This window comes from Stenella coeruleoalba (assembly GCF_951394435.1).
Source record: "Stenella coeruleoalba genome assembly, chromosome: 8".
Classification (NCBI taxonomy): Eukaryota; Metazoa; Chordata; class Mammalia; order Artiodactyla; family Delphinidae; genus Stenella; species Stenella coeruleoalba.
This window is the reverse complement of record NC_137154.1, coordinates 14,218,462-14,242,343: the sequence shown is the minus strand read 5'-3', so window position 1 is coordinate 14,242,343 and position 23,882 is coordinate 14,218,462. Positions and strand designations below refer to the sequence as shown.

At 58.2% G+C, this 23,882-nt stretch overlaps 3 protein-coding genes across 26 annotated transcripts in view; 1 reads left to right on the top strand and 2 right to left on the bottom strand.

Moving 5' to 3' along the window:
* Window positions 1-1,439: 1,439 nt before the first annotated feature.
* On the bottom strand, window positions 1,440-11,682 carry PEX16 (peroxisomal biogenesis factor 16). Of its 4 annotated transcripts, XM_079930462.1 has the most exons (12): window positions 9,261-9,297; window positions 8,697-8,785; window positions 8,053-8,088; window positions 7,141-7,217; window positions 6,660-6,793; window positions 6,421-6,521; window positions 5,396-5,476; window positions 5,103-5,252; window positions 4,942-5,014; window positions 4,693-4,812; window positions 3,194-3,258; window positions 1,440-2,688 (listed from the first exon to the last, which is right to left on the bottom strand). In XM_079930462.1, the coding sequence occupies exons 2-12, from the start codon at window positions 8,782-8,784 to the stop codon at window positions 2,630-2,632; spliced, it is 984 nt and encodes a 327-aa protein (XP_079786588.1). In that variant the 5' UTR covers window position 8,785; window positions 9,261-9,297; the 3' UTR covers window positions 1,440-2,629. The 4 variants fall into 4 exon arrangements, with proteins under 4 accessions (XP_079786588.1, XP_079786590.1, XP_079786589.1 ...); XM_079930464.1 differs by lacking the exons at window positions 8,697-8,785; window positions 9,261-9,297 and adding an exon at window positions 11,605-11,682; XM_079930463.1 differs by lacking the exons at window positions 8,697-8,785; window positions 9,261-9,297 and adding an exon at window positions 8,438-8,669.
* An 881-nt stretch (window positions 11,683-12,563) lies between these two features.
* Window positions 12,564-17,805, top strand: LARGE2 (LARGE xylosyl- and glucuronyltransferase 2; the record flags this gene model as incomplete). Its single annotated transcript, XM_079930678.1, has 14 exons — window positions 12,564-12,674; window positions 12,769-13,128; window positions 13,471-13,553; window positions 13,733-13,856; window positions 14,106-14,277; window positions 14,405-14,509; window positions 14,994-15,106; window positions 15,176-15,301; window positions 15,400-15,555; window positions 15,682-15,842; window positions 16,259-16,537; window positions 16,886-17,035; window positions 17,138-17,333; window positions 17,596-17,805. The coding sequence occupies exons 2-14, from the start codon at window positions 12,832-12,834 to the stop codon at window positions 17,803-17,805; spliced, it is 2,172 nt and encodes a 723-aa protein (XP_079786804.1). The 5' UTR covers window positions 12,564-12,674; window positions 12,769-12,831.
* Window positions 15,444-23,882, bottom strand: part of PHF21A (PHD finger protein 21A) — a 197,164-nt gene continuing 188,725 nt past the window's right edge. For 15 of the 21 annotated variants that reach the window (XM_079930672.1, XM_079930662.1, XM_079930675.1 and 12 more), the window contains one exon: window positions 22,500-23,126. In XM_079930672.1, coding sequence (XP_079786798.1) covers window positions 22,857-23,126 — 270 coding nt within the window. In that variant the 3' untranslated portion in view covers window positions 22,500-22,856. Of the gene's footprint in view, window positions 15,502-15,938; window positions 16,114-21,938; window positions 23,127-23,882 lie in introns of those variants that run through there. The other 6 variants (XM_079930665.1, XM_079930669.1, XM_079930666.1 and 3 more) reach the window with 3 other exon arrangements.

Genomic DNA, 23,882 nt, shown 5'->3' with positions numbered 1-23,882 from the left:
TTCGGACCCTGACCTCGCCTCTTGCTAGGCGGACACATCACTTCATCTCTGTGGGCCTCGGCTCCCTCACCTGTGAGGCAAGGTACACACGTGTGTACCTAGGGACTGGCACACAGGAGGCCCTGAGCAGAGGTCACAGTCACCGAACCCTCACACCTGGAGTCCCCACCGCTCCCACTCAGCCTCATCCCCTCCTCCCGCCCCCACCACCGCCCCACCTCTCCCTCCCGTGCCTCCACAATCCCAGGAAGGTCCTGCCAGCTAGCGGGCCCAGAGCAGGCGACTGAGCAGAGCCTGCTCTGAGGGCCTTCCCCACGCCGCTCCCCGCAGCTTAGAAGAGCCTGGCCCCGGGACGCCACAGGCCCTGCCACCACCCCTGAGGCTGACAGGGATTTCAGGTTAGGTGGCAAAGCCTGGGACCTGGTCCCCTCGAGCATAAGCTTCCCGAGGGCAGGGACTACAGGAAGCCCAGTACTTGACACCCAGCAGGTGCTCGGTAAACACTTGTTGAATGAATAAATGCAGCGTGACGGTAGGCTGGAGACCGAGTCTTCACAGGCCTGCAGCAAGGCCGTGCGGCCCTCCGGTTCCTGCCCGGCCCCCATTCACGCGGTGTGGACCTGGCTCATGTTCGAAGCCACACACTGACTTCCCACTGACCACCTCTCTTTCTGTGTCCTGGACACGGCTGGCTCCCACAAGCCTACTCAGCATCCTCTGTCCCCACCAAGGTTCCCTCCACACCCCCCACCCCCCGACCTGGCCAGGAACCACAAGTTCCAGACGCTCTGGCTCTGCCTAACTCCAAACCCCTCATTTCCTTGCCTCCGAGACGCCCCCCTCTTCCTCTCTAGTCCCCATGGCCTGGCTAGGTTACACCAAAACCCCTCTCCCTCCTGCCACTGTCTTCATTCAGCCCCATCCACTGTGGCAGGTCTCCAGCCACAGCGTCCTGCTCCATTTTCCACCCCTACTCACGGGCCACCCTGCACACCACCAGTGCTGAGATGAGTTTTGAAACAGGTCCCCTCCCCACCGCCTCCTAAAGGCAGGTCCGAGTTTCTTGCCTGGTATTCGACAGCCCAGTGGATTTGGCCCTGACCTCCCCCTCCAACCTCATCCCCTCGGCTCCCACCGACTCCCCTCCGCTCCAGCAGGGGCTTCACCCCACTGCAACACTACGCATGCTGTTTCTGCACACGCAGCCTCTGCTCCCAGTTTGCCCAGTGCCCAACAGATGAAGTTTTACCAGTTTAAAAGCCTGCTTAAATGGAGGGTTCCCTGACCAGCATACCCTCCGGCTGGTCCCAGCGGGCAGGCAGCCCCACTTGCACGGCTCCAATCTGACCACTTTCCCTGCACGCTTCCACCTACTGCAATAACCCAGGGCACTGATGCGTCCACACATCTGTCTCCCCTATCGTCAAGAGTGAGGGCAAGGAGCTGGGCCTGACTCATTTCTGACCGCACATCACAAGGCACAGAACCCACTACACGGCAAGTGCCCAGCAACGCCTGCTAGGCAACCCAAGGTCACGGGTCTCGAGTGATGACCGCCTGAAGGCTCAGTACCTTCATCCCCGAGCCAGGACCTGAGTGGGGCTTCTCAAGAGGCACTTGGGGAAAGCAGTCAGGGAAGGGCCGGCCCCTCCCGGGATGGAGCTAAGGCAGAGCCAACACAGTGCAGATGGAGCCCTCTTAGAACCTAAATGGCTGCCTGTCTGGCTAGAAACTCGAGCAGGAGCATGTGGTCTGCTCACAGCACAAAGGCAGCAAAGGCCGAGGAAGGAGGAAGTCCAGGCAGAAAGAGCAGCTGCACCATCCAAACCCCTCTATCATCCCCAGCAGCGTGCATGGCTCCACCGCAGGCCCGGCCACCAGGGAAAACATGGGGGAAACCCCAGCTCATACCACGTGAACCTGCACCCGGCTTTCCCCGGAGCCTCTCAGGCTCCCATCCCTGCCAACCTTACCACCGCCCCGGTGTCAGCCCCAATGCTGGCTGGTGCCTGACGCTCCTTTCCCACAGCAGAACAGCCTTTTGCTCTCAAGCAGGAGTTCAGGACTTGAGGTGCCGCTCTGCACTGAGCCGGGCCCACCATCACCGGGCTCCACCACGGAGCGGCTGGCAGGCAACAGGCCCCGGCAGGGGGAGGGGCAGACAGAGGCTCCGGCCAGAAGACACAGGGGCAGCTGTCATCCACTGTCTAGGTTCAGCCTCGTTTGTCGTCAATAGGGACCGGTGAGAGAGAAGCAGCGTTCACTCCCGCAGCTGTGGTGGCAGGCAGGTTCCCATGCTCGGTGAGGTGAAATTCCAGCTTTCTGTGGCTGGAGGAGCCCAGGTCCCAGTCCTAGCGGTGGCTTCCCAGCTCAGTGACAAGGTGCAGGCTTGTGTCTCCATCACTGGAGGATGCAAAGTCAAAAGGCTATTAGGGGAGATCTAGTGGTGACCAGGGCTGTGTGCAGAGCCTGGCCAGGGTGGGAGCGCCAGGCACCCTGGGCAGTGGGCACGGAAAGGTCACAGGCTTGGACACTGCCAGAGTCAGTTTTATTAGGGCAGAGGGGACCAGGGGACTGAAGGGTTGAGGCACCCCCTGCCCTTCCCCACACCCCAATTGTGGAATGTCTGTCAGCCCCAACTGTAGAAATAAATTTTCTGCCAGGTAGGCAAGTAATCCATGAGTGGCCCTGCAATGACAGAGAGAGGAACAAATTCAGGGCTGAGGGCCAGACTCCAACCTGGCTCTGCTCTACCCAGGGCCCTTCTGAGCCACTGCTGCCCCAATACAGCTGCTCCCATCCACATGGCAGGAGCCCCCAACTCTGCCACCTCCTCCCCCAGCATTGGCAGCGATATCTGTCCTCGTTTACAGACAAGGAGTTTCAGGCTCAGAGCAACCACATGGCTGTCCACTTGTACATGCTGACGGCCCCAGCCCAGTGCCTCTCTGCTGCGGTGAGATCTCCAAACAGGCTTCTCCAGCAGGCTTCATTCCCGCCATACAGTCTCCACCCACAGAAGCCAGTCTCTTACCACTCGAGAAGCTGTCACCCACCCAACCTGACCTCCCGGGCTCCCTCTCCCAACTGTGCCAAGAATCATATTACAAGGAGACAAAGAGAAAACAGAGTGATGGGCCACACGTGAGATCTGACACACTCAATAATCATCACATCTCCGCCCCATGCTTACTTGTGACCAGGCCAATGCCTGGGACATGGTCTGCCAGCAGCTGGAGCAAAAAGAGGATCTTGGCCCTGCAAGAAAGGAGCAGGTTGAGTAGGCGGTATGGGTCCCTGCAAATGCAGGTGCTAAGAAGCCTCCACTGACTACCTGACTAAAGGCAGTGCCTCTCCGAAGACAGAAAGTCACTCTGTGGATCAAGCACATCCTCCAGGACAGAAGGACGAGACCTCTGGTCCTGCCGTCCCCCAGCCACATGCCTGGAAAGCTCACACCTCAGCCCGCAACTGGAAAGCAGCCGGGCTCTAGACATATATTGTGTGACAATAAAAAAAGCAGAAGGAAGATGCTCTTCCCAGCCTACACCCCAGAGGCCCCTCAGCATCCTGCTCCCTGTTCTCTGGGGAAACAAGAAATTTCTCTGACGGGTTTCTGGACCACCCTTCTCAGTCCAGGCCACTGCCCTAAGGGTGCTGGACTGGCAAGGTCAGCAGGAGACCGAGCCAAACTGGAGGTCTGCAGCCTGGGAAGCCACCTCTGCCATTACCATCTCCCAACCCCTCAGTTTAATGAGATACTGGGGCTATAATGTTTCCTCTGTAGAGTGCAAGCAATCTGTAGGGGGGAGGTCATATGATCCAAATAAGTCTCCAGAATGTTTCCTCTAGAGTATGGAATAGGATTTGGCTTTAGTACCTTATGAGCTTTTAAACTTACCTGAAAATAGGAACTGCCAGGCAGTTACTTTCAGTCAGGTGGTTATTAAACATGACCTAAGCTTACTTTCTATTGTCTCACAAAGTAAACAGAGGTTGTACGGACAAAACGTTAAGTACAACTGCAACTGAACACTCCAGACTTTAAGCAGCATACTTGTTATGACCTGGACAGAGGGGGTCCCGGGAGCCTCCAGTCTGTCTCACAGCCCCAGTCGCTGTACAGGGACCCCTCGTCAAATCTCGGTCTGACCTCAGAAGAGGTCTTTGGGAGACTCGGCCCCAGCAGGCCTCTCTCTGTCTGGCTGTGGCTGGGAGCTCTGGACCCTCACAGGGGATGGAGTGAGGGCTGGGCAAGGCAGGGACGGGTCAGGAGAGTACACGGACGTGGAATCTGGCTCTGCCACTGGCTAGTGGTTCCGTTTCAGTTTCCCAACCTCTTTGAACCTCAAGTGTCTCCTGTGAGAAGTGGGGATAATTCCAACTATTTGAAAGGACGATGGGCAAGCGAGCCGAGGATGTACTGACAGAAAGTTCACGCCCATGACCCCAGTGGCCCTGCCCTCAGCGAGCTGCCTACCAACAACAGCTGAAGCTGCACCCAAGGGGGACGGCCCCGAGAAATCAGGGAGTGACCGCACCAGGAACAGCACATAGTGCGTGCTCAGTGAACCCAGATCAGGGAAGGAGGGGGGAAGGGAAAGCGTGAACAGGGGTGGGGCACCGTGACCCACTTCCCTCCCCTCTGCTTCGCCGAGGTGGGCCCTGCCATTCTAGGGGCCGGATCCTTACTCGGAGAAGCGGTCGTAGAACGGGGAGCGCAGCAGGTAGTAGAGCAGCAAGATGGTCCGGCGCCGCAGCTCCAGCCGCTCCCTCCGGGTCAGGCCCTTCCTCTCGCTCAGGAGGCTCAGGCTGGGGGGAGCAGACAAGGTTAGGACCAGCAACAAGAGTAACAGGGACCCCTGCCTGCCCAGGTGACGCCAGGCCTGCAGCACAAAGCCCGGCAGAGGGAATGGAGCCCCCAGGCAGGCCCAGGCTCACCTGGTCACATCCACGACACCAGACAGGAGCCAGGGTGTCCACGACCGCTGACCCCATAGGCCCAGGCTGAGCACTGACGGCCAAGGCGTCAAGGATGTCTCCAGCACGTGGCCCGCCCTGCCCACTCCCGTCTATCCCGCCCCACCCCAGGCCAAAGATACAGTGCAGCAGGGGCCGGGCAATATACAAGGACTCTGCGATGGTCTCCTGCAGCCCCAGCGGGGTGGGGGTGATGCTCAGCTCCTCGTGCTGCTGCTGCCGTCCCTCCCGCTGCTGGGGGGCTCCCCAGTGCCTTGAGTGCAGGGACGGAGCTAGAACACAAGAGCAGCAGATGAGCAGCCAGGCCCAAGCCGGGGCGGGGCAGGGGGAGGGCAGGCAGTGACGAAAGCCAGGCCCTCAGGCCCATGCTGACCTCAGCACCGAGGTGCCGCATCCGGCTACATCCTACACTTACTGTCCTGGAGAGTTCGCACCACTCGCTTTGACCGCTTCCCCACATATGACTGCTCCTGGCTGCCCGGGCTGCGGTCACCATCTAGAAGGAACAGACACAACGTCTTACCGTCAGAGGGACATGTTTCCAGCAGAGCCTGCAAAGAATGTGCGCGCAGTGAACGCCTGTGGGCTAAGGGAAGAATGGATACGCTTGTACTAGAGCAGAAGCTAAGTCAAGGACACCACAGCAAACGCTGTGGCTGGGAGCTGTCCACGGTGGGGAGCATTCTGCAGCCCTCCCCAGCCTGAGGAAAGGCCGGTAATCACCTGTGGCAGACGAGCCAGCCAAGAACCAAGGCTTCCCAGGCTCTGGAACAAGGCAGGGAAGACCCTTGGTCTATGGGGACCACAGCACCAAAGTGGCCATACTGGCACTTCCCTGGCAGTCCAGTGGTTAAGACCCTGCACTTCCACTGCCAGGGTCGTGAGTCCAATCCCTGGTCAGGGAACTAAGATTCCGCATGCCGCGCTGCACGGCCACACAAAAAACAAAAAAAACGAAGGGCTGTATCTTCTCAGTGCTTTGCTTTCAACATGACCATGAAGAGAAGGGAAGAGAGACAAAGAACTGCCCCCACCCAAGGTCAGGAGAGTAAGGCCCAGAGGCCAACAGATGATGGGCCCAAAGCCTTGAAGGGACAGATCTGCTGGGTACCCTGCCTCATGAGGCTGTGCTCTTGATACAGAACCAGGCCCGAGACAAGACTGGCAAGACCCCTGCCTCCCACTGATGCTCTGTGCCCTCTTCTTGCAGCCCACAAAAAAGAATGAGGATTCTGACATCAAAAGTCCTGAGTTTAGGATCTAATCCTGCCTCTGACCTCATCATTCTTTTTCTTCTCTAAAGTACAGGGTGATGAAAACAAATGAGTTGACGAGGACAGATGTGCTCCACGAACGACAATGCCGTATTCACGTGGGTCAGCTCTCAATCTACAGAGCAGCCCCATGCCCGTCTCGCCCCAGAGCAGGGAAGCGGCTTACCCTGCGACGGCGCCTGGGCCTCCCTGTCCAGCGGAACGATGGGGGGTGAGGTCTGGAGACCAGCCTTGAACCAGATCAGCAGGAACATCCGCAGTACAGCCCTGGGTTGGGAGTACGGCGAGGCTGGCGTGGGGAGGTGGCTAGCCAGCCGGGGGTCAGGGCTGCTCTGCTGAACACCATCTGTACAGCTGGCCTCAGGTACCCCCACCCAGGGCTGGCCCCCCACATTCCCAACATACTTGGCCAGCTGGATGAGGGCAACGACGAGCCAACGTCCCACTTCGCCCCACACCTTGGCAGCCCCCATCTCCATGAACACCTCCACGCACTCCAGCACGCTCAGCCATGTCAGCAGCTTTTGCTGGGACAGGGACTGCAAGAACCCCAGGCCAATAGGTCAGGGGGCACCCCCCAGTTTCAGCCCCTCCCCCTAGAGGACGCCTCTGACAAGAGATGTGGATTTTCCTCCTTCCAAGACTAAGGGTGTAAGCCTGAGTTCTCCTGCTGGGAAAGGCTATCCTACCCTCTGACACCCAGTCTCTTCACCTGATAAGGGCACCTGAACACTTCACCTAATGCGACGGCTTGAGGCTCAGACGGATGCAGCCTCATCTCGTAACTCTATGAGATCATAACATGTGCTACCACAGGGGCTGGTGGTTACTAGTTTGTTCCCGAGCCCCCATGCTTCCCACCCTCAGGTCCTGGCACAATTCTTACCACAGGTAACTTTCTTCGAAGTTCCTTCCGTAGGATCCCGTCATTGAGCAGCACGAGCAGGTTGGAGGCAGAGTACACTGAGGGGTAGAGTGTGGCCTTGAGAGGTTGGCTCTGTAGCCTCTACCCCCTCACCTTCTCCCTAGCGCGGCAGGGATCACCTGTCACCTGCTGTGCTCAGCCACCACACACTGTGGAAACCAACATGTCTCCCCACCCACTTCCTCAGAACTCCACACTCCCCAAAATGATCTCTCAGGTGGGCGGCTGGAACAAGAAAGGATGGTTTGATCTCTATGACAAAACAGCTACTGCCCTGCTGGATAGCACTGGTCATCCAGCTGCCCAGAAGTGCCCATCATGCTCCAGACAGACACAGATGTGCAGTCTCACTTCCTGGCCTTTGCTCTCTCTCTGCAGCCTGTCCCTGAAAGTTTGTTCCATCTCTACCTTTCAAAAGCTAGCTCACCCTTTCAGGACCTGTACCTCCTGTACTCACTGGGTGAACACCACTGAGGCAGTTACAGTCTGCGGAGTCTGGAATCTGGGAGATCTGGGTTTGAATCCTGGTTCTGGGACCTTCAGTGGCTGTTCCTTAACCTCATTTAAACTTCTGTCCCCTTAACTGGACAATGAGGACCACAGCAGTACCCACCTCACATGACTGTAGAGAGGATTAAGTGAGCAAAAGCAGAAAGAGTGTTTCGCTCAGCCTCCTGACCAGTCAAGGTCCCCAGACACGTCTCTCAACTATGGAGACATACACGGAGGACCTAGGATAGTGGACGCTGTACCCTTGTCTGATTCAGTCACTGAACAGGATGAGCTAACGGGAAATCTGAAACGGGGTGGTCACCTCTCTGGGAAGCCCTCCCCCACCCTACCGCCCCCCACTCTCCCCAAAGCCCGGCTCACCCAGCTCTGACAGCTCGTGCGAATCTGCGAAACGACCTGGGGAGAAAGCACACAAGGAGGCGTCGATGAGAGTTTGCCTCACCACGCGGCTTCGGGTCCCTGGACGTTCCCGCCCTACGCCCTACGGGAACCTGGAAGGAACTTCTCAAACAGAGCTATCACTACCCTGACTCCGCAGGGAAGGGAGCCAGTGGGGTCAGAGGTCAGAGTCCCGAAGGGATTGGTCAATGGTCAGGGTGGCACCTGCCAGCAGGTAACTGAGGCCCCGCACTGCCGTCTCCAGCTGGGCCGTGGCAGCCGGATGACGAGTCACGTACTCCTGGTAGAGGAGGCCCAGGAGCCGCAGCTTCTCCATCCTGCCCTCGGGACCGATAGACCCACGGACCTACAGCGCGACTGGCTACGGCGCCCTGCTTCCGGCGCACTCCTTCCCGCTTCCGGTCTTAGGCCCGCCTCTGCGTTGCTTAACTTCCGCGGGCCAGAAGAATGGTGACTTGAAGGGCCATTGAACCACTCTTCACCCCATTTCGTAAATCACCCCCCACCAGGGTAGCGTTAACCAACTCCGGGCCTAATCTCGCCCTCCCTACTCCTTCAGGTCATTGGTTAACACACTCTGCGCTCCCGACCCCAATTGTCCGAACCGGCTCTTCCGCCTTCCGGGTTGGCTGTCCTTGCGCCTGCGCAGTTATAGCTCCAGGAACGCTTCCCGCGGCAGTCTGAACAGTTCATTCTAGAGTGGAGACCAAAAGCCTAAGGTCTTTCCAATAGAACGCCGACAGGCTCGAACGGGAGGACTGGATTTTCAAGAGCTGCGAGGTAGCGCGCAGAAAGGAGCCTCCGTCAGACTTGGGGAGGTGCGGGGACAGCCTAAGGACAGTCGCGTTTGGCAAGTTGCCTTGTCTCCCGACCCCCACCAGAGGTAGTGCTGGGGAAACTGAGGCAGCGAGGAGTCCAGCCTCTCACGCACTCACGATCCCCTAGCCAGCACCGTTAGTGCCTCGGCTTTGGCCCCAGCACCCACATGGACTGTGCCCCCCTTCAAAAGCGCCCACCCGCAGACCCATCTTCACAGAGAAAACCCTGGCCCGGGCTTCTGCTCTCGGCTCAGGGTGACCTTAATCAGGACTTTCCCTTCCTTGGGCCTCAGGTTTCCCCATCTGTAAAATGGTTAGAGGGCAGGCTTGGTCCTCGAACTCGGGATCAACCTCAAAGCGCTTTTCGGCACTCGGGTGCACCTTCCGGCTCTCAGTTTCTCCCCAAGAAATGGGGGCTTCTCCAGGGAATCTCTTCCAAGACGGGACAGCCTCCCCGAAAGGGGCGGCGGCGGGAGAGGAGCGCCCAGAGGTAGAGGGAACGGATGCTCTGGAGACGCCGCCGCCGATTGGCTGTGAGCAAAGGGGCGGGCCATGGCTGGGGCCGCGGGGCTGCGCCGTTATGGTACTCTGAGAATAGTACTGTACTACATTGTTTTACCTAATCCGCTCCACCAGATACTATCTCCACAAGAGGAAAGGATCCGCTTAAGAACGCCCAGTCAAGACTGGAATCCTGGTCTAGTCTGACCACAGAATCTAGGCATTTTAACACAGCCACCAAGAAACCACAGGTCATCCTTGCATTCCCTCCTGCAAGCCTCTTCCCCAGCTTAGTTTTCTTCTATATCAGGTGGGGAATCGAATCGTAACTGCCCTCCCCACCCATGCTAAGGAATGAAAACTCGGGGCCTAAGGAGAGGCAAAGGTCCTGGAGAACAGAGGTGGCGGCCATGGGCATCATCTACACCATTTTTCACCACTTCCTGGGTGCCAGGTTCACTCACACTTGACTCCTCCTAGCCACCTGTCTAGGTTGGTGTGAGCTACTTTTCACAGATGGGGAATAAGAGGCCCAAGGAGGGGAAAGGACTTGTCTCAGGAGGTCACACACAGCATGGCACTGGCCGAACAGACCACAGTGAGAGTCTCCTGTGATAGGGCCCTGTCTCCTACTGTCCACGGCTCAGCAAGAGCAGCGACTGTTGAGGCCACTTGGTCATGAGTCAAGTTAGCAACTGGGATTAAGACCAGTGCTCAGGGCATTTAGCGTGGGGCTCTTTCTCCCTTCCTCCCTACATCTCATCATCTTAATGAACTTGTTCCCCAAACCTCATCAGTGGTACTCCTCTAGCCCCTCCGTCTGCAGCTGCGGAGAGAATGAGGAAGGGAACTGTGCGGTTTCTTCAGCACTCCCAGGGCTGTTGGTTCTGTGCTTCTGGGGAGGAGAGAGGCACACCGCCGCCTCCCCCCCCCCACATTCTTGGACAGAATATAAGGGACACTGGGGCTGGAGCCTCTTTCTCTTCCCTCCCTCAGGACTGGGAAGGAAGGGATCATGAGCTCAGCCAGGCTGGCAGCAGCAGGGCTGCCTGAATTTCCTCTTCAGATCCTGTGCCTGATTAGGTCTCAGAGACAAAGAGTGGCCGTGTGTGCAGGAGGTTCCCAGGGCAACCCCGCCCTACTGGGCCCCTGCCTGGATTTGGTCACCTGGCTGGGCTTTGAAGGGCCTTTGGGCAGGTTGGACCTGATCCTGCCTCCTTCACTCTACCCTGAACCACAGGGGAAGAGAGCTAGACCAGTCTGACAGGTCTAGCTCAGATGTGGACATTGAGGCTCAGAGGGGGGGCCTGACTAGTCTAAGGTCACACAGCAAAGTCCTGGGCAGAGCTGGGTCTCGGGCCTAGAAGACCAGCACCCTTTCATATGCCCATGCCTATCTCGCTTTCCCCCTCCACACCCCAGAAGAATTTCTCGGAGGCCCAGCAAGCATCTCAGCACCTCAATGTCCCCTGAGTGGTAAGGTTGAAAAAGGGGTGGGGCCAGCACTGTGAATGACTACCGTCACTCTGCAGACCCAGCTCCCTCCACAAACTCCCTGGTCAGGCCCTCCCCTGTACCCTATCTGCTCTCTTACATCTAACCCCCCCAGTCTCTGTTGAGGGGCTTGGGGAGGGATTCACCCACACCCACCCCATCTCCAGGCTAGAGATGAGGATTAGGGGACTGGAGGCTCAAAGCTCCAGACGCATGGGTGGACCCTACATCCCCTCATGTCCTCTCAGTTCCTACACGTTTGAGGAGCCTCATCAGTCTCCATGGTAACCACTGCCCCTGGCCTCCAAAGGCCCAAAGCCAGACCTTCCTTGCAGACTCCCCATTTCCCAGAGAAAGGCATCCTGGCCTCAGAGCAGGAGGCTTGGGGGGAGGGGGTCTCAGGCTGGGCTGCTCTGCCACCACTTCTTTTGGGGCTGGGGCCTCTCAGACCCTCATTTTTTATAGCTGGAAGCTGGGCTGAAGGACACAGCCTGAAACCCTTTCCAGGTCACAGTGAGGTCCAGTGAGTCCCATCCATGTTCAGCACATACTTACAGGCCCTGGTTGGGTGCTGGGGTCCCAGTCCAGGGAGCAGCTACCTTCTAGGGGAGACATAGGCTATAAACAAGTCAATAAGGTCAACTTGTAAGGAGTGCTAGGAAAACAATATAAACCAAGGGATGTGAAAGGAGAGGCCTACCTTGTGAGAATCTGACAGAATCCAGGCAGGATTCTAGGGCAGTTTCTAGGGCAGGAGACCCTTATGGAGGAGCAGCTCTGAAACTCTGTCTGCAGGGTAGAGCCGCGGGAGGGGCCAGAGGGTGTTCTAACAGGTCACTTCAGCTCTGCGGGGAGAATCATGCCTGTGTCACAGGACTGATGTGAGGGGTAACTGCAGTGAGGCTGTGGAACCTCAGCATAGGTCCTGGCACAGAAGCATACACGCTCAGTCAACCGTGGTTGTTTGTTCCCAGCCCAGAGCGTCGGTAACCCCTCCAGGGCGGAAGGTCGGGGGGGAAAGGAAGAGATGCAGGCCGGGCGCCAGGCACATTCACGACGGTCTAGTGAAGGGTTGGGGATCCCCGGCCCTGCCCGGGAAGCCCAGGCCGCCTGAGTCAGTAAGGCCCCTCGCCAACTCTCGGGCAGGAAGCGACCTTCACAAGGCCGCTTTATGCTGCCAGGACACCTGGACTGAGTGGGGGTGGAGCAGACGGGGAGGAAAGCGGGGACTCCAAGTGCTCCACTGCTCTCCTGGGCGAGTCTCGGCCGGCCCCGCCTCCCGCCCCCTGAGCAGGTGTCCGGACCCGTGAGGCCCGGCCTTCCAGCCCGCCCCCTCCCTCTTAACTCCGGCTACTCCTTTGATCCCGGGTCTGGGGATACGGCCCCTCCCGCAAGGGAAGGTTCGGGGGAGGAGATGGGGCAGGGAAGAGGGGGATGGGCTCAGAGCAGGTAGTTGGGACTGGTCCTTCCTGGGTGGCTGCCCCCAAGCCCTCCAGCCATCCTGAGGGTTCCCGGGTTTCGTCCCCCCACTGTAGGGGTCCTCGTAAGCCCGGGCAGGGGCGGGGCGGGGCCTCCCTCTCCCCCCCACCCCGGGGAGGGGTCTCCCCGCCCCTTCGGATTCAGCCAAGCGGAGATGAAACCTGAACCCAGGTTGGGGGCGGGGCTGGCTCCCGCTCCGACCGGGCTGGCCTGCTCCTTCATCTCCCCTTTGCCTGCACCCCAGCCGTCTTCTGAGAGAGTAAGGTCGGGATCCCCAAGACGCTGGAGCAGGTGAGGTGGCGACTCAGCGTGGGAGAGAAGATCGGGTGGCCGTCGGGCCCCACCGCCCAAGGCTGACTCTCCTCTCTCCCTCCCTGGTCCACAGGGCCCGCGATGGAGCCCACAGCCCGGGGTCGCGCCCCGCCGTGAGCACCCCCTGCCCACAGCCATGCTGCCCCGAGGGCGCCCCCGGGCGCTGGGGGCCGCAGCACTGCTGTTGCTGCTGCTTGTGATCGGTTTCTTCCTGTTCCGTGGGGACCTGGACTGTGAGCGCAGCGAGCGGGAGGCGAGTGGGGGCGGGGGTGACCCGAGATCCTTACCCAGGTCGCTAACGCCACGTGTACTTCCAGACGAGCGGCCGCGGCCGCGGGGGACTGCTGCCTTCGACGGAGACCCGGCGGCAGACCCCGGGGGCCACAACGGCTCGGATTGCATCCCGCCGCGGCCGCGGCCGCCCAAGTGCGAGGTAGGTAGGTGCGCACGGCCCCTGGCGGTGGGAATCTCAGGGGCGGCGCGCCCCCAGCCCAGGGACCTGGACACCTGTGGGAATCCCGACACCTGGTGTGGGTTCTGGCACTGACCGGCCAGCTGGGGGCGCCTGGAGTTCGCACCTCCCCTTCTCCTGGCCTGGCCTCCCTATTTGTGAAATGAGGGGGTGTACTCCCACGCTGCGGAGTCCCCCTCGACACTCCTGCCTAGCTCTGATGCCGGGTGGGGCTACACTGCCCTGGGCCAGGTGAGCCCAACCATGGGTCCTTACCGTCGAGGGGAGGAGGAGGCTGCTGCCGACCTGGTGTCCCCTCCCCAGCTCTTGCAGGTGGCTATCGTGTGTGCGGGTCATAACTCCAGCAGAGACGTCATCACCCTGGTGAAGTCCATGCTCTTCTACAGGTACAGCCAGGAGTGTCCCTCTCCTCCTTTGAAGGTGGTTGTAGGACTATCCGGAGCTGGGTACAGAAAAGCTCTTGGCAGAAGTTGGTGCTGCCACTTCTGAGCCCCTCGAAGGGTAGGGCTTCTCCCGTGTAGTTCCTTCTGGGGCCTTCAGCTTTCCTCCCTTGTCCTTCCTGAAGGAAAAATCCACTGCACCTCCACTTGGTGACTGACGCCGTGGCCAGGAACATCCTGGAGACGCTCTTTCACATGTGGATGGTGCCTGCTGTCCAGATCAGCTTCTACAACGCTGATGAGCTCAAGGCAGGAGCCCTGACCCTTCTGCACCCATCCCCAGCCATCCCCAGCCCCCTGCTTCCTCCCAGGGTTGTGGGGGATCACGGGGAGAACAGGTTAGAGCTGCCTGGGACCTCCAGTCCCATCACATCTACTGAAGCTCAAATCCCTCACCCTCCTGGGGCCCACCCCTTCTTCCCCCTGTGTCACCTGAGTATGTTCTGGCACTCGTAGGCCCTTCTCTTGCAGGCTCATGCCCTGTCCTTCCACCCACAGCCCCAGGTCTCCTGGATACCCAACAAGCACTACTCTGGCCTCTATGGGCTAATGAAGCTAGTGCTGCCCAGCGCCCTGCCCCCTGACCTGGCCCGTGTCATTGTCCTGGACACAGATGTCACCTTTGCCTCCAACATTGCAGAGCTCTGGGCACTCTTTGCTCACTTTTCTGGTGAGAGGCCTGGGACCCCACCCCAGTCAGCCCCTTTCCCTGGCCCATGCAGGCCTCCCTGTGGCCTAGCCCTGAGCCGAGGTCCAGTGGCAGCCTCAGGCAGCTCCCTCGTGCCCTCCCCTCCCAGACAAACAAGTGATTGGTCTCGTGGAGAACCAGAGCGACTGGTACCTCGGCAACCTCTGGAGGAACCACAGGCCCTGGCCTGCCTTGGGCCGGGGATTTAACACAGGTGGGGACAGTTCGGGGGGGCGGGGGAGGCAGGAGGGGCGGCCACTGGTCCTTGGGCCCCAGGGGCTGGCTAGGGCACAGAATGATTGGAAGACCCCCCAGGAAGAACGGTTCTGTAGAAGGAACACTGGGAGAAGAGCCAGAAATCACAGTTCCACCCTTGTCTGTACATGCTGAATGACTATGGCCAAATCACTCGGTTCCTCTGAGCCTCAGTTTTCTCATGCATTAAATGGTGGTGACTTTAGCAGCCCTGGGATCACCAGATTTGAGAAGATGGTTGTGGAGGTGCTCTGTAAGCTGTGCTTTGCCTCCCCTTCACCCCCAAGAGGATGAGTTGCTGATAGAGCTAGTACATGCTCACATCTGAACAGTGAGAAAATACCAACACGTCACAAAATAAGCATTCAAAAGACACTTTCTTGAGCCCTGGCCCCAGAAGCTGGTCATCCCAGGTGGGCATGACAACCTCTCCCCATGAGCAGGCGTGATCCTCCTGCGGCTGGACCGGCTCCGGCAGGCTGGCTGGGAGCAGATGTGGAAGCTGACAGCCACACGGGAGCTTCTCACCCTGCCTGCCACCTCACTGGCTGACCAGGTCTGGGGGAGCTTTTGAGGGGGGGTGGGGCAGGCTCTGGGCCGAGACGTGATGGCTGTCTCTGCCCAGGACATCTTCAATGCCATAATCAAGGAGCACCCGTGGCTGGTGCAGCCCCTGCCCTGCGTCTGGAACGTGCAACTGTCAGACCACACGCTGGCTGAGCGCTGCTACTCAGAGGCGTCCGACCTCAAGGTGAATGGGGTAGGGGGACCGAGTGGTGGTGATGGGCCCAGGATGGGGACTCCTGTTCCCTGCTCCCATCCCCCCGCCGATGCCCTCCCTGGTCCCAGGTGATCCACTGGAACTCACCAAAGAAGCTTCGCGTGAAGAACAAGCATGTGGAATCCTTCCGCAACCTCTACCTGACCTTCCTGGAGTACGATGGGAACCTGCTGCGGAGAGAGCTCTTTGGGTGCCCCCGCCCGCCCCCTCCTGGGGCCGAGCAGGTGAGAGGGAGCCGCCTTCCCTTCCCTCGGGGAGGCTCTACCCCTCTGCTCTGGTGGGACCCGGCCTTGTCTGGGGCTTGTCCGCCTGCCCCACCCAGCCCGTCCTCCTCTCCCCCATCCCCTCAGTTGCAGCGGGCTCTGGCGCAACTGGACGAGGAGGACGCATGCTTTGAGTTCCGGCGGCAGCAGCTCACTGTGCACCGTGTACACATCACCTTCCTGCCCCACAAGCCACCGCCCCCGCAGCCCCACGATGTCACCCTGGTGGCCCAGCTCTCCATGGACCGGTGAGGGTGCCGAGGGCAGCCCCAGGGAGCACGGTGTGGTCTGGGACTGGGGGTTTCGAGAGGAGGGTTCCACTTGGTGGAAGGAAGAGCTCTTACTGCCTGATGCTTGAGGAGTTCCAGGAGTTGGAGACACCGGAGATGGTGGAAGGAGCTTGGGCTTTGGGAATCATTCAGATGTCTGGAACTGCCCCTCCGTAGCTGTGGGACCATGGGCAAGGCTTAATATCTCTGGCCCTCAGTTTTCTCATCTGTCAAATGAGAAAGTACCCACCTTGTGGGGTAGTCGTGAAGATTAAATAAGAGCATGTCAACAAGAGCCTGGAAGGTGCTCAGCAAGTCACTTGAGGGGGTGTCTGTGGCAGCTAACGCGGGAGGTATCCCAGCCCTCCCTGGGCTGACCACTCCCCTCACCCCAGGATGCAGATGCTGGAAGCCCTGTGCAGGCACTGGCCGGGCCCCATGAGCCTGGCCTTGTACCTGACAGACGCAGAGGCCCAGCAGTTTCTGCGTTTCGTGGAGACCTCGGTGGTGCTCTCCGCCCGGCAGGATGTGGCCTACCACGTGGTGTACCGTGAAGGTCCCCTCTACCCCATCAACCAGCTTCGCAACGTGGCCTTGGCCCAGGCCCTCACACCTTACGTCTTCCTCAGTGACATTGACTTCCTGCCTGCCTACTCCCTCTACGACTACCTCAGGTGGGTGGAGGAGGGAGAGGAACGGCATGTGAGTGGGTGTGGATGGGGTGGGGGAAGACCCACAGGACCCTGGCGAGTGTGTCCCTGCTCCCTTCTGGGCTGCAGTGTCCTCTGTAAAATGGGGGCGGCATTTGGGTGGGGGCCGTGTCGTTTCTCTGGGCTGCCTAGGAGAGTGACAGTCTGGGAGCAGGTCCTGGGCAGCAGCTCCACGTGTGTCCAGTGGGCTTCAGGGTGAGCTGGCCCCTGAAGTCAGGTCCTACATCTAATAAAAGTAAGAGAACCACTGGGCCCAGCGCTGGAGGCAGAGCCTTCCTAGCTCTCTCCTGCTCATGGGCGCTCCATCCTCAGGGCCTCCATCCAGCAGCTGGAGCTGGGCAGCGGGCGGAAGGCAGCTCTGGTGGTGCCCGCATTTGAGACCCTGCACTACCGCTTCAGCTTCCCCAGTTCCAAGGCCGAGCTGCTGGCCTTGCTGGACGCTGGGTCTCTCCACACCTTCAGGTAGGAGAGGTCACTGCCCTGCCCTGGGGTTCCCCACACTGACCCCCTCCAGCCACGAGCTCCTAGCCTCAGCCTGGCTCCCCACCCTATCCTGCCCCACAGGTACCATGAGTGGCCCCGGGGTCACGCGCCCACAGACTATGCCCGCTGGCGAGAGGCTCAGGCCCCATACCACGTGCAGTGGGCAGCCGACTACGAGCCCTATGTGGTGGTGCCACGTGACTGCCCCCGCTACGACCCCCGCTTTGCGGGCTTCGGCTGGAACAAGGTGGCCCACGTCATGGAGCTGGACGCACAGGTAAGGGTCACCTCGTTGTCTCCAGCCTTGATTTGAATACCTCCAGGCTCAGGGAGCTCATTATACCGCAGTGGGGCACGCTGCACCGTTAGGCGGCAGCGTGCCCCACTGCGGTATAAAGCCCCTCTGCAGAACTAAAGCCGTCTGCCTTTGGCCCTGAGTTTGGCTCTTAGCGGCTATCGAATAAATCTGCTCCCCATTCCCCAGAGCTGCCATCTCCCCCCAGCCCAGGCAGCGACTGTCCGCGTGCCCCACCCCCCAGGAATACGAGCTGCTGGTGCTGCCGGAGGCCTTCGTCATCCACCTGCCGCACGCCCCAAGCCTGGACATCTCCCGCTTCCGCTCCAGCCCCACCTATCGTGACTGCCTCCAGGCCCTCAAGGACGAGTTCCACCAGGATCTGTCCCGCAGATACGGGGCTGCTGCCCTCAAATACCTCACCGCCCTGCAGCAGCCCCGAGGCCCCACCTGACCTCACACCTGCCCCCGCACACTCCCTGCAGACAGCACACTCCCTGCAGACACACTAGCGACCTTGCTGCCGCCCCACCCTCCCTGCTATTTAAATTATTTATGGTCTCTGTGGGAAGGGCTGGGGCGGCACCTCCCTTCGCTGCTATCCTATGGCTGGGGGTCTAGTGATCCTCTGCCCCAGCTGGTTTGGGGCTGGTTCCTGCATCCTCACCTGTGACACCCCTTTTTCACAAGTAAAGTTTTAACAGTTCCTTTTCATGTTCCTCTTGGTTTGGGGCATGAGGAAGTGAGCCTGGGGAGGTGCTGAATCTGGCACGGAGGCTGCCGGGACTGGAGTGTGTCCTGTCCACCCTCCCCTGCCCCAAACCCAACACCATGAGTCTGAGAGACTTTATTTGGCTTTATTTAGTAAAATGTTAAAATAAATAAATACAAATTGATCAGCTGCTCTGTATCCCCCCCACCCCCTCAAAACAAAAATCAAACAAACAAAAACAAAAACTTTGAAGCACAAAACTCCAAATACAAGTTCTACCAAGACTGAAATCACAAAGGGCCTGGACAAGAGACAGGTTGGGAGCTGGCTGGCTCTTTTCTGCTCAGAGCTTGCTGACCTCCGGCTGCCCGTCCTGTCCTGCCTTACTGCAGCTTACCCTGGGCTGAGGACCCAATGACACCGGAGAGAGGAGCAGGGGCCAGAGACTGCTGAGGGAACAGTGGAGTCCTCAGGGAAGAAGAGCCTTTGGGAGTGGGGAGTGAAGTGAATTTGTGAGCCCTGCTCTTCCTTTACAAGGGCTATTTTCAAGAGCTCCACCGGGGTCAGCTTCCTTCCCCTTTACTCTGGTGGGAAGGCCAAGAGGAATCTTCTCAAAGGCCACCCCCTCACTTCCTGGAAAGGAGCTGATACTGAAGACGGCTTGAAGTCAGGGTGAGAACGGGTCTCCTGTTTCCTGCCAAGGGTGCCCAGCTGAGGGCTGGGGGTGAGGTCCCCAGTCTTTTAGACAGAGCAAGGTTGCCTCCATCCAAGAGAAGCCATGGAATCGGGAGAACCCAGGGCCTGGAAAATGTACCTGGGCCACCATCCATCCTGCTACCAAAGAGCCTTTTGCCCCTTGGGGTAAAAGTCTCCTAAATTAAGCCCTTTGGATAAATAAGAAAGACCAAACCCTAAAAGGGAGGGAAGGGAGGAAGCCACTTTTGAGTGTGCTGTGTGAGTCGTGAGTTGGCACGAGAGCGCAAGCAGGCCCCACTGGCCCCAAGAGAGTAAGTGTCAGAGATGGCTGGAGAGGCAGCTGCACACGCAGAGACTGAGGTGAGCAGGATACGCGACCACCCTCACAGGAGACGTGTGGGGTGAGCAACTGCGCCCATGCACACCACCTGTCGAGCCTGAGCCAAGCAGCAGCGGGGACAGAGGCGGGCCTGTCGGGAAACCGCGCACTCACATGGCGCCGGCTGGAGGCTGCCACGGCCATGTTACAGGCCCCACACAGGTAAGGCCCACGAGGGGCTGCCCCGAGCCTGGTCTCCCCGCCAGGCACGACCAGCAGGCTTGCGCCAAAAGGGCCCGATAAGGAAGGAAGAAAGCGGAACTCTGGATGAGCTCAGCAGCGGTGAGACAAGACCCAGCAGGCTCCGTGAAAGAAAAAGGACCCGCAGGCCACACTGGCAAGAACATGAGCAGGGATGATGACAGCAACATGACCTCACTGTTTCCAGGGCGCGTCACCTGAGCCACGGGACTGACAAGGGGCGTCCTGATCCAGGGCCCGGGGGGCAGCTCCTTCCTAGAGCCAGACCAGCCGCTCCCTGGCCTCTGAAGTGACTGCAGGCCAGCTGCTCTCAGGTGTGTCTGTCAGCAGCTACACTGGGACACGGGGAAAAGCAGCAGAAGGGAAAAAGGGGGAGGGAGGGAGAGGCAGCTCCGGTGGGGCAATCATGAACGTGTGTCTCAGGCGGTCACAGGGACCCCACAGGTCTGGAGGGACGGAGAGGGTCTTCTCTTGGCAGGACAGTGAAGGAGGAGGAGACTGGGTGACTAGGGCCCTTTCTCTGCAGTAAGGGGTGCTTGGGAATTTTGAGTCCAGAATGCGGGTTCGGGGGCAGCGTTGCCTCGTTTACTCCATACTCGCTGACTTGCACAACAGCTTATGTCTGAACCTGAGGAAGAATCCACACCCAACCCTAGGCAAGGTCAGACTGTGACTACTCACAGCAGCTGGCAAAACCCTGGTCAATTCCTAGCCCTGCCTCCCACCCCCAAGAACCTCCAGGCAGCTCCTTTCTGAGCAAAGGCCTCTAGTGATCACAGTTTCCCCCTGCTTTCAAGAGGATAGGTATTATGTGGCAACCTCCAGCCTCTGGGCCCAGACAAGTCAAATGGGAGGGCTCCAAGACAGGGCGTACAGCCCGCCTCTGGGCTCTGAACCTCTGCCAACTATTCCTCCAACTAGTCCAGGCATCTCCCAAAGCTCCCTGACTAGACATAGCACCTGGGTTTTTGCATGAGGAAAGGGAGCTCCTTTCTTGCCCCCTCAGGCAACCTTGCAGCCAGGTCCTGACTCTGAGGCCTGTGCAGCCCCTCTTAATCCCCTCTTCTAACATCCCAGGAAGATGAACGGAAATGGTTGGTAGAGATGAGACATTTTACCTAAGGAGTATTTCTCTGTTGCAATTGCTTTCAGGATCCATCTCTGTCTCTCTGGGCCTAACTAGGTGAGGGAGAAACTACTGGGCCCTTTTCCGCCCCTCCTAGACTCTGGCCCTTAGGGGGCGGGCTTGGGAGAGATGCTCTGGGAGTGCCGGGGGTTGCAGAGCCCCCGCCTCCCTCCTGTGGCCAGATGCGCGCAATGGGCTAAAGGTCTCCAGCGGGAGCGCACACTTGACAAAATTTATTTCCCACAAGGCAAGATGATAGAAATGGTCTGAGCCTTTCAGAACCCCGCTTTTCTCAAGAAGAAGACAGGCCAAGCCAAGGCAAGCACCGCATTCTAGCCAAAGGTCACCCAGGAAGCCTGTGGGCGGGCAAAGTGGAGTAAACGCCCATCTCCGGCGACTAGAGCCAGCAGGCGGAGAAAGCAGCTGGAGACTCAGACCTCTCTTCGAAGACATGAAGACACAAAGGCCACCCTGGGCTCTCTGTCTCAGAGACACCACGTCCCCTCAAGACATCTCACTCCCTTGTTCTTTCTAAGCACCAAGGGCTGATGCAGCCTGCCCCCTGCACCCTTCCACCAAAGCCGGGGTGCGTGCGCCCCAATGAGCTTCAGTGGCCATTTCCTTCAAGGCTGTCCCCCAGGCGCTCAAAATGCTGGTGGCTGAAAGACCAAGAGCAGCACCAAAGGAAGGGATCTTATTTAGGCACCAGCCTTCTGCTCTAGCAAAACCCGAGGAGACAACAGGGAGGGCCCTGACACCATCCACACTCCATGTGGGCTTCTGAAACAGGAGCCCAGATCCCTGCACCAAGAAGACAGGACAGTCTTTTCTGAGCAGGGGAGAAGGGTGGGAGAGCTCTGCCCCTGCTCGTCAGGGCCGCAGCCGTCCGGAGGACAGAAATCATGGAGACTAGCCCACCAGTCTTGAGACACAAACACAGCAAAATGTCATCATGTTCAGCAGGTTCTGTGCTAAAAAATTATAACTACACAGCATTTTCTCCAGTTCTGACACCTTTTTAATAGAAATCACTGTTTTTAGGAAACAAATAGCACTTTTGTAATTTTTTTTTACAATGTTTCTTACCTTGATCTTAATTTAAGTAACACTAGGAAGACCTCAATCTCTTTTATTTTCCTTTTTAATTAAAAAAAAAGTTGTTGTTGTTTTCCCCCAGATACAAAGATTTTTGCCCTTGCATAAAAAAACAGTGCCCCGAACGATGACACAAGGACTCACACAGACTCACTGGACCTCACTGACACTATGATTCCTATTCTACCATGCAAGGTCTCGACTACCCTTAATTGGACTGTCAGCCTGAAAAACAGCTTCTCTATTCCTTATTTTAGTTTTTGTTACCAAAAAAGTAAAATAAACAACAAAATAAAACTTTTTTTTAAAGAAGAAAGAACAGAAACAAAAATTAAAAAAAAAAGAGAAAAGCAACGTCTCCATTCAATTCACACACACCTGGGTCGCGTGCTGCTTCGCTCAGGATCTTCTCTTCTTATAAATATAGAAAAGGGATGGAGCTTGTTTTCAAGTAAAATCACTGATCCACCTTTTTTCCTTCCTCGACACACACACCCTTCTTCCCTGCCCCGGGCAAGGGCCACCTGAGGCCTGGGTCTGCTTGTTCTTGGAGAGGGAAGGTAACCGGCGGTGCCGATTTGCCAAAGCAGGGAAGGAGCTTGGGGAGGGGTGGGGGAGCGGAGTGCTCCGGAGAAGACCCCGGTGGCTGTTTCTTGGTGTCCATCTCTCCGTGCACTGTGCCCGCCCCAGACAATATGAAATACTGCTTATCTGATATACTTTTCCCCACCCCGGCACCCTCCCATTCCCTCCCCATCCCTTCCTCTGGGCACTGGGGTTGGTTAAATCTCGATTTCCTCTTTTTGGTTTTATAGTAGTGAAAGTTTAGAAACAGGAAAGCCCACGCACTCTTTGGACTTGTCTTCTCTACCTAAACAAACAGCTCAGCAAATAAGGGTCTGGAACCTGCTCCCCCCCACCCCGCGGCCCGTCCCCGCTCCCCACCCAACAAAACAAAAGCGAGCCCACGGTGGTGGTGGGGGCTGCCGCAGGCACACACTGGCGTGTAACAGGGAGAGCAAGTGTATTATCCACTCGGCGTGGTGCTGGCCCAGAGCCTCCAGCTGGCACGGTTTCATGTGGCGTGGTCCAGTCTTTGCATGTACACACAGAATAAGAAGGATCAATTGGCAAACTCTGGTGCCACCCGGCACAAGCATCTTCTCTCTCTCTGGAACCAAAGAACCAAAAGAATTCTGTACTTTCCAGAAGAAATCCGGCTTTGCTTGTCTAGAGTCTTCAGTGTTTTGCTCTCCTTGCCACTGGGATCCCGTGGCTTCTCCTAGCAGGGCTCTGTTATTTAGTCTCTTCCCCCTGGTTACAGTTCGCTGTGCAGCTCTGGTTGGAGGAGGAGGGGGGCGGGGAGGGCACCGGCGTGGAGGTGCTGGCGTTGGCAGGGGGAGTGCAGTCCGGGCCGTTGGAGACGGCCCCCAGAGTGGCCTCAGAGTCTACAGGTTTGGAGAGGTCGATGCCGTGGATGAGGCGGATCAGCTGTTTTACCTTCTCCAGGGAGCTGTGCATCTCCTTCTGCCGGGCCAGGATGGTGTTCTTCATTTCCATGCATTTCTGCAGCCAATGAGAAGGGCAGTGGCACTGAGCCTCCGGCTTTTCTGACAGGCCTGGCAGCCCTCTCCAGATAAAAGAATCCCTGTGGACTAGTGTGCGGCCCCTAGACCTTGTTCTGCTCCACACTGGAGTGGCTGCTGCTACCCAAGGGAAGGAGGAGGCCCAAGAGGCAAGAGACAGAGGGCAAGTGAGTGGTTTAAAAGCCCGCTACTTGACACTAGGACTTAACACCAAACATGAACTACCACTATAATACTACAAAATAAAAGCCATTAAGGAAAAGCTCTCCCAGCTGGGCTGCAGCTGGTTTGGGCAGGTCTGGGTACGCATCTACCTTGCTAATGGCGCTGATACGCTCAGGGCTGGGCTGAGCTTCTACAGGGCAGACACGAGCCAGTGGTATCTGGATTCAGTCTGAGGGCCTGCTGAGGATCACTGGGTCAGCAAGATTTTAGAGGCAGGGCCTGGGGTGGGATACTTAGTGATATTTAGGAGAATCAAAGACTGCAGCCAACAGAAGACCTTCTGCTTGGTCAGGGACTTGTAGTCTTTTGCCCTTTTGTACTTGGCCTCCCACACCTGCTGGCTTCTGTTCTAGGCAGGAAAAGCGATGTGAAACCTGCCAGCCACGGGCAGTATGATGAGGAGAGACAGCGTGACTGCCACCAAGTCCAGGGCACCACCTGGCGTCCATGAGGGCTGAGGCCACCTCACTCCAAGAAGGGGACCTACTCAATGGAAAAGAAAGCCTGCTCC

What these genes read in the sequence shown, in the direction of transcription:
- PEX16 (XM_079930461.1), bottom strand. Translation starts at nt 8,407, where the DNA reads ATGGAGAAGCTGCGGCTCCTGGGCCTCCTCTACCAGGAGTACGTGACT. An exon ending in CCTCAGTTACCTGCTGGCAG is followed by an intron (nt 8,089 to 8,295) that starts GTGCCACCCTGA and finishes CTTTCTCCCCAG; the next exon opens with GTCGTTTCGCAGATTCGCAC. An exon ending in GGCCCAGGCGCCGTCGCAGG is followed by an intron (nt 5,477 to 6,420) that starts GTAAGCCGCTTC and finishes TGTTCCTTCTAG; the next exon opens with ATGGTGACCGCAGCCCGGGC.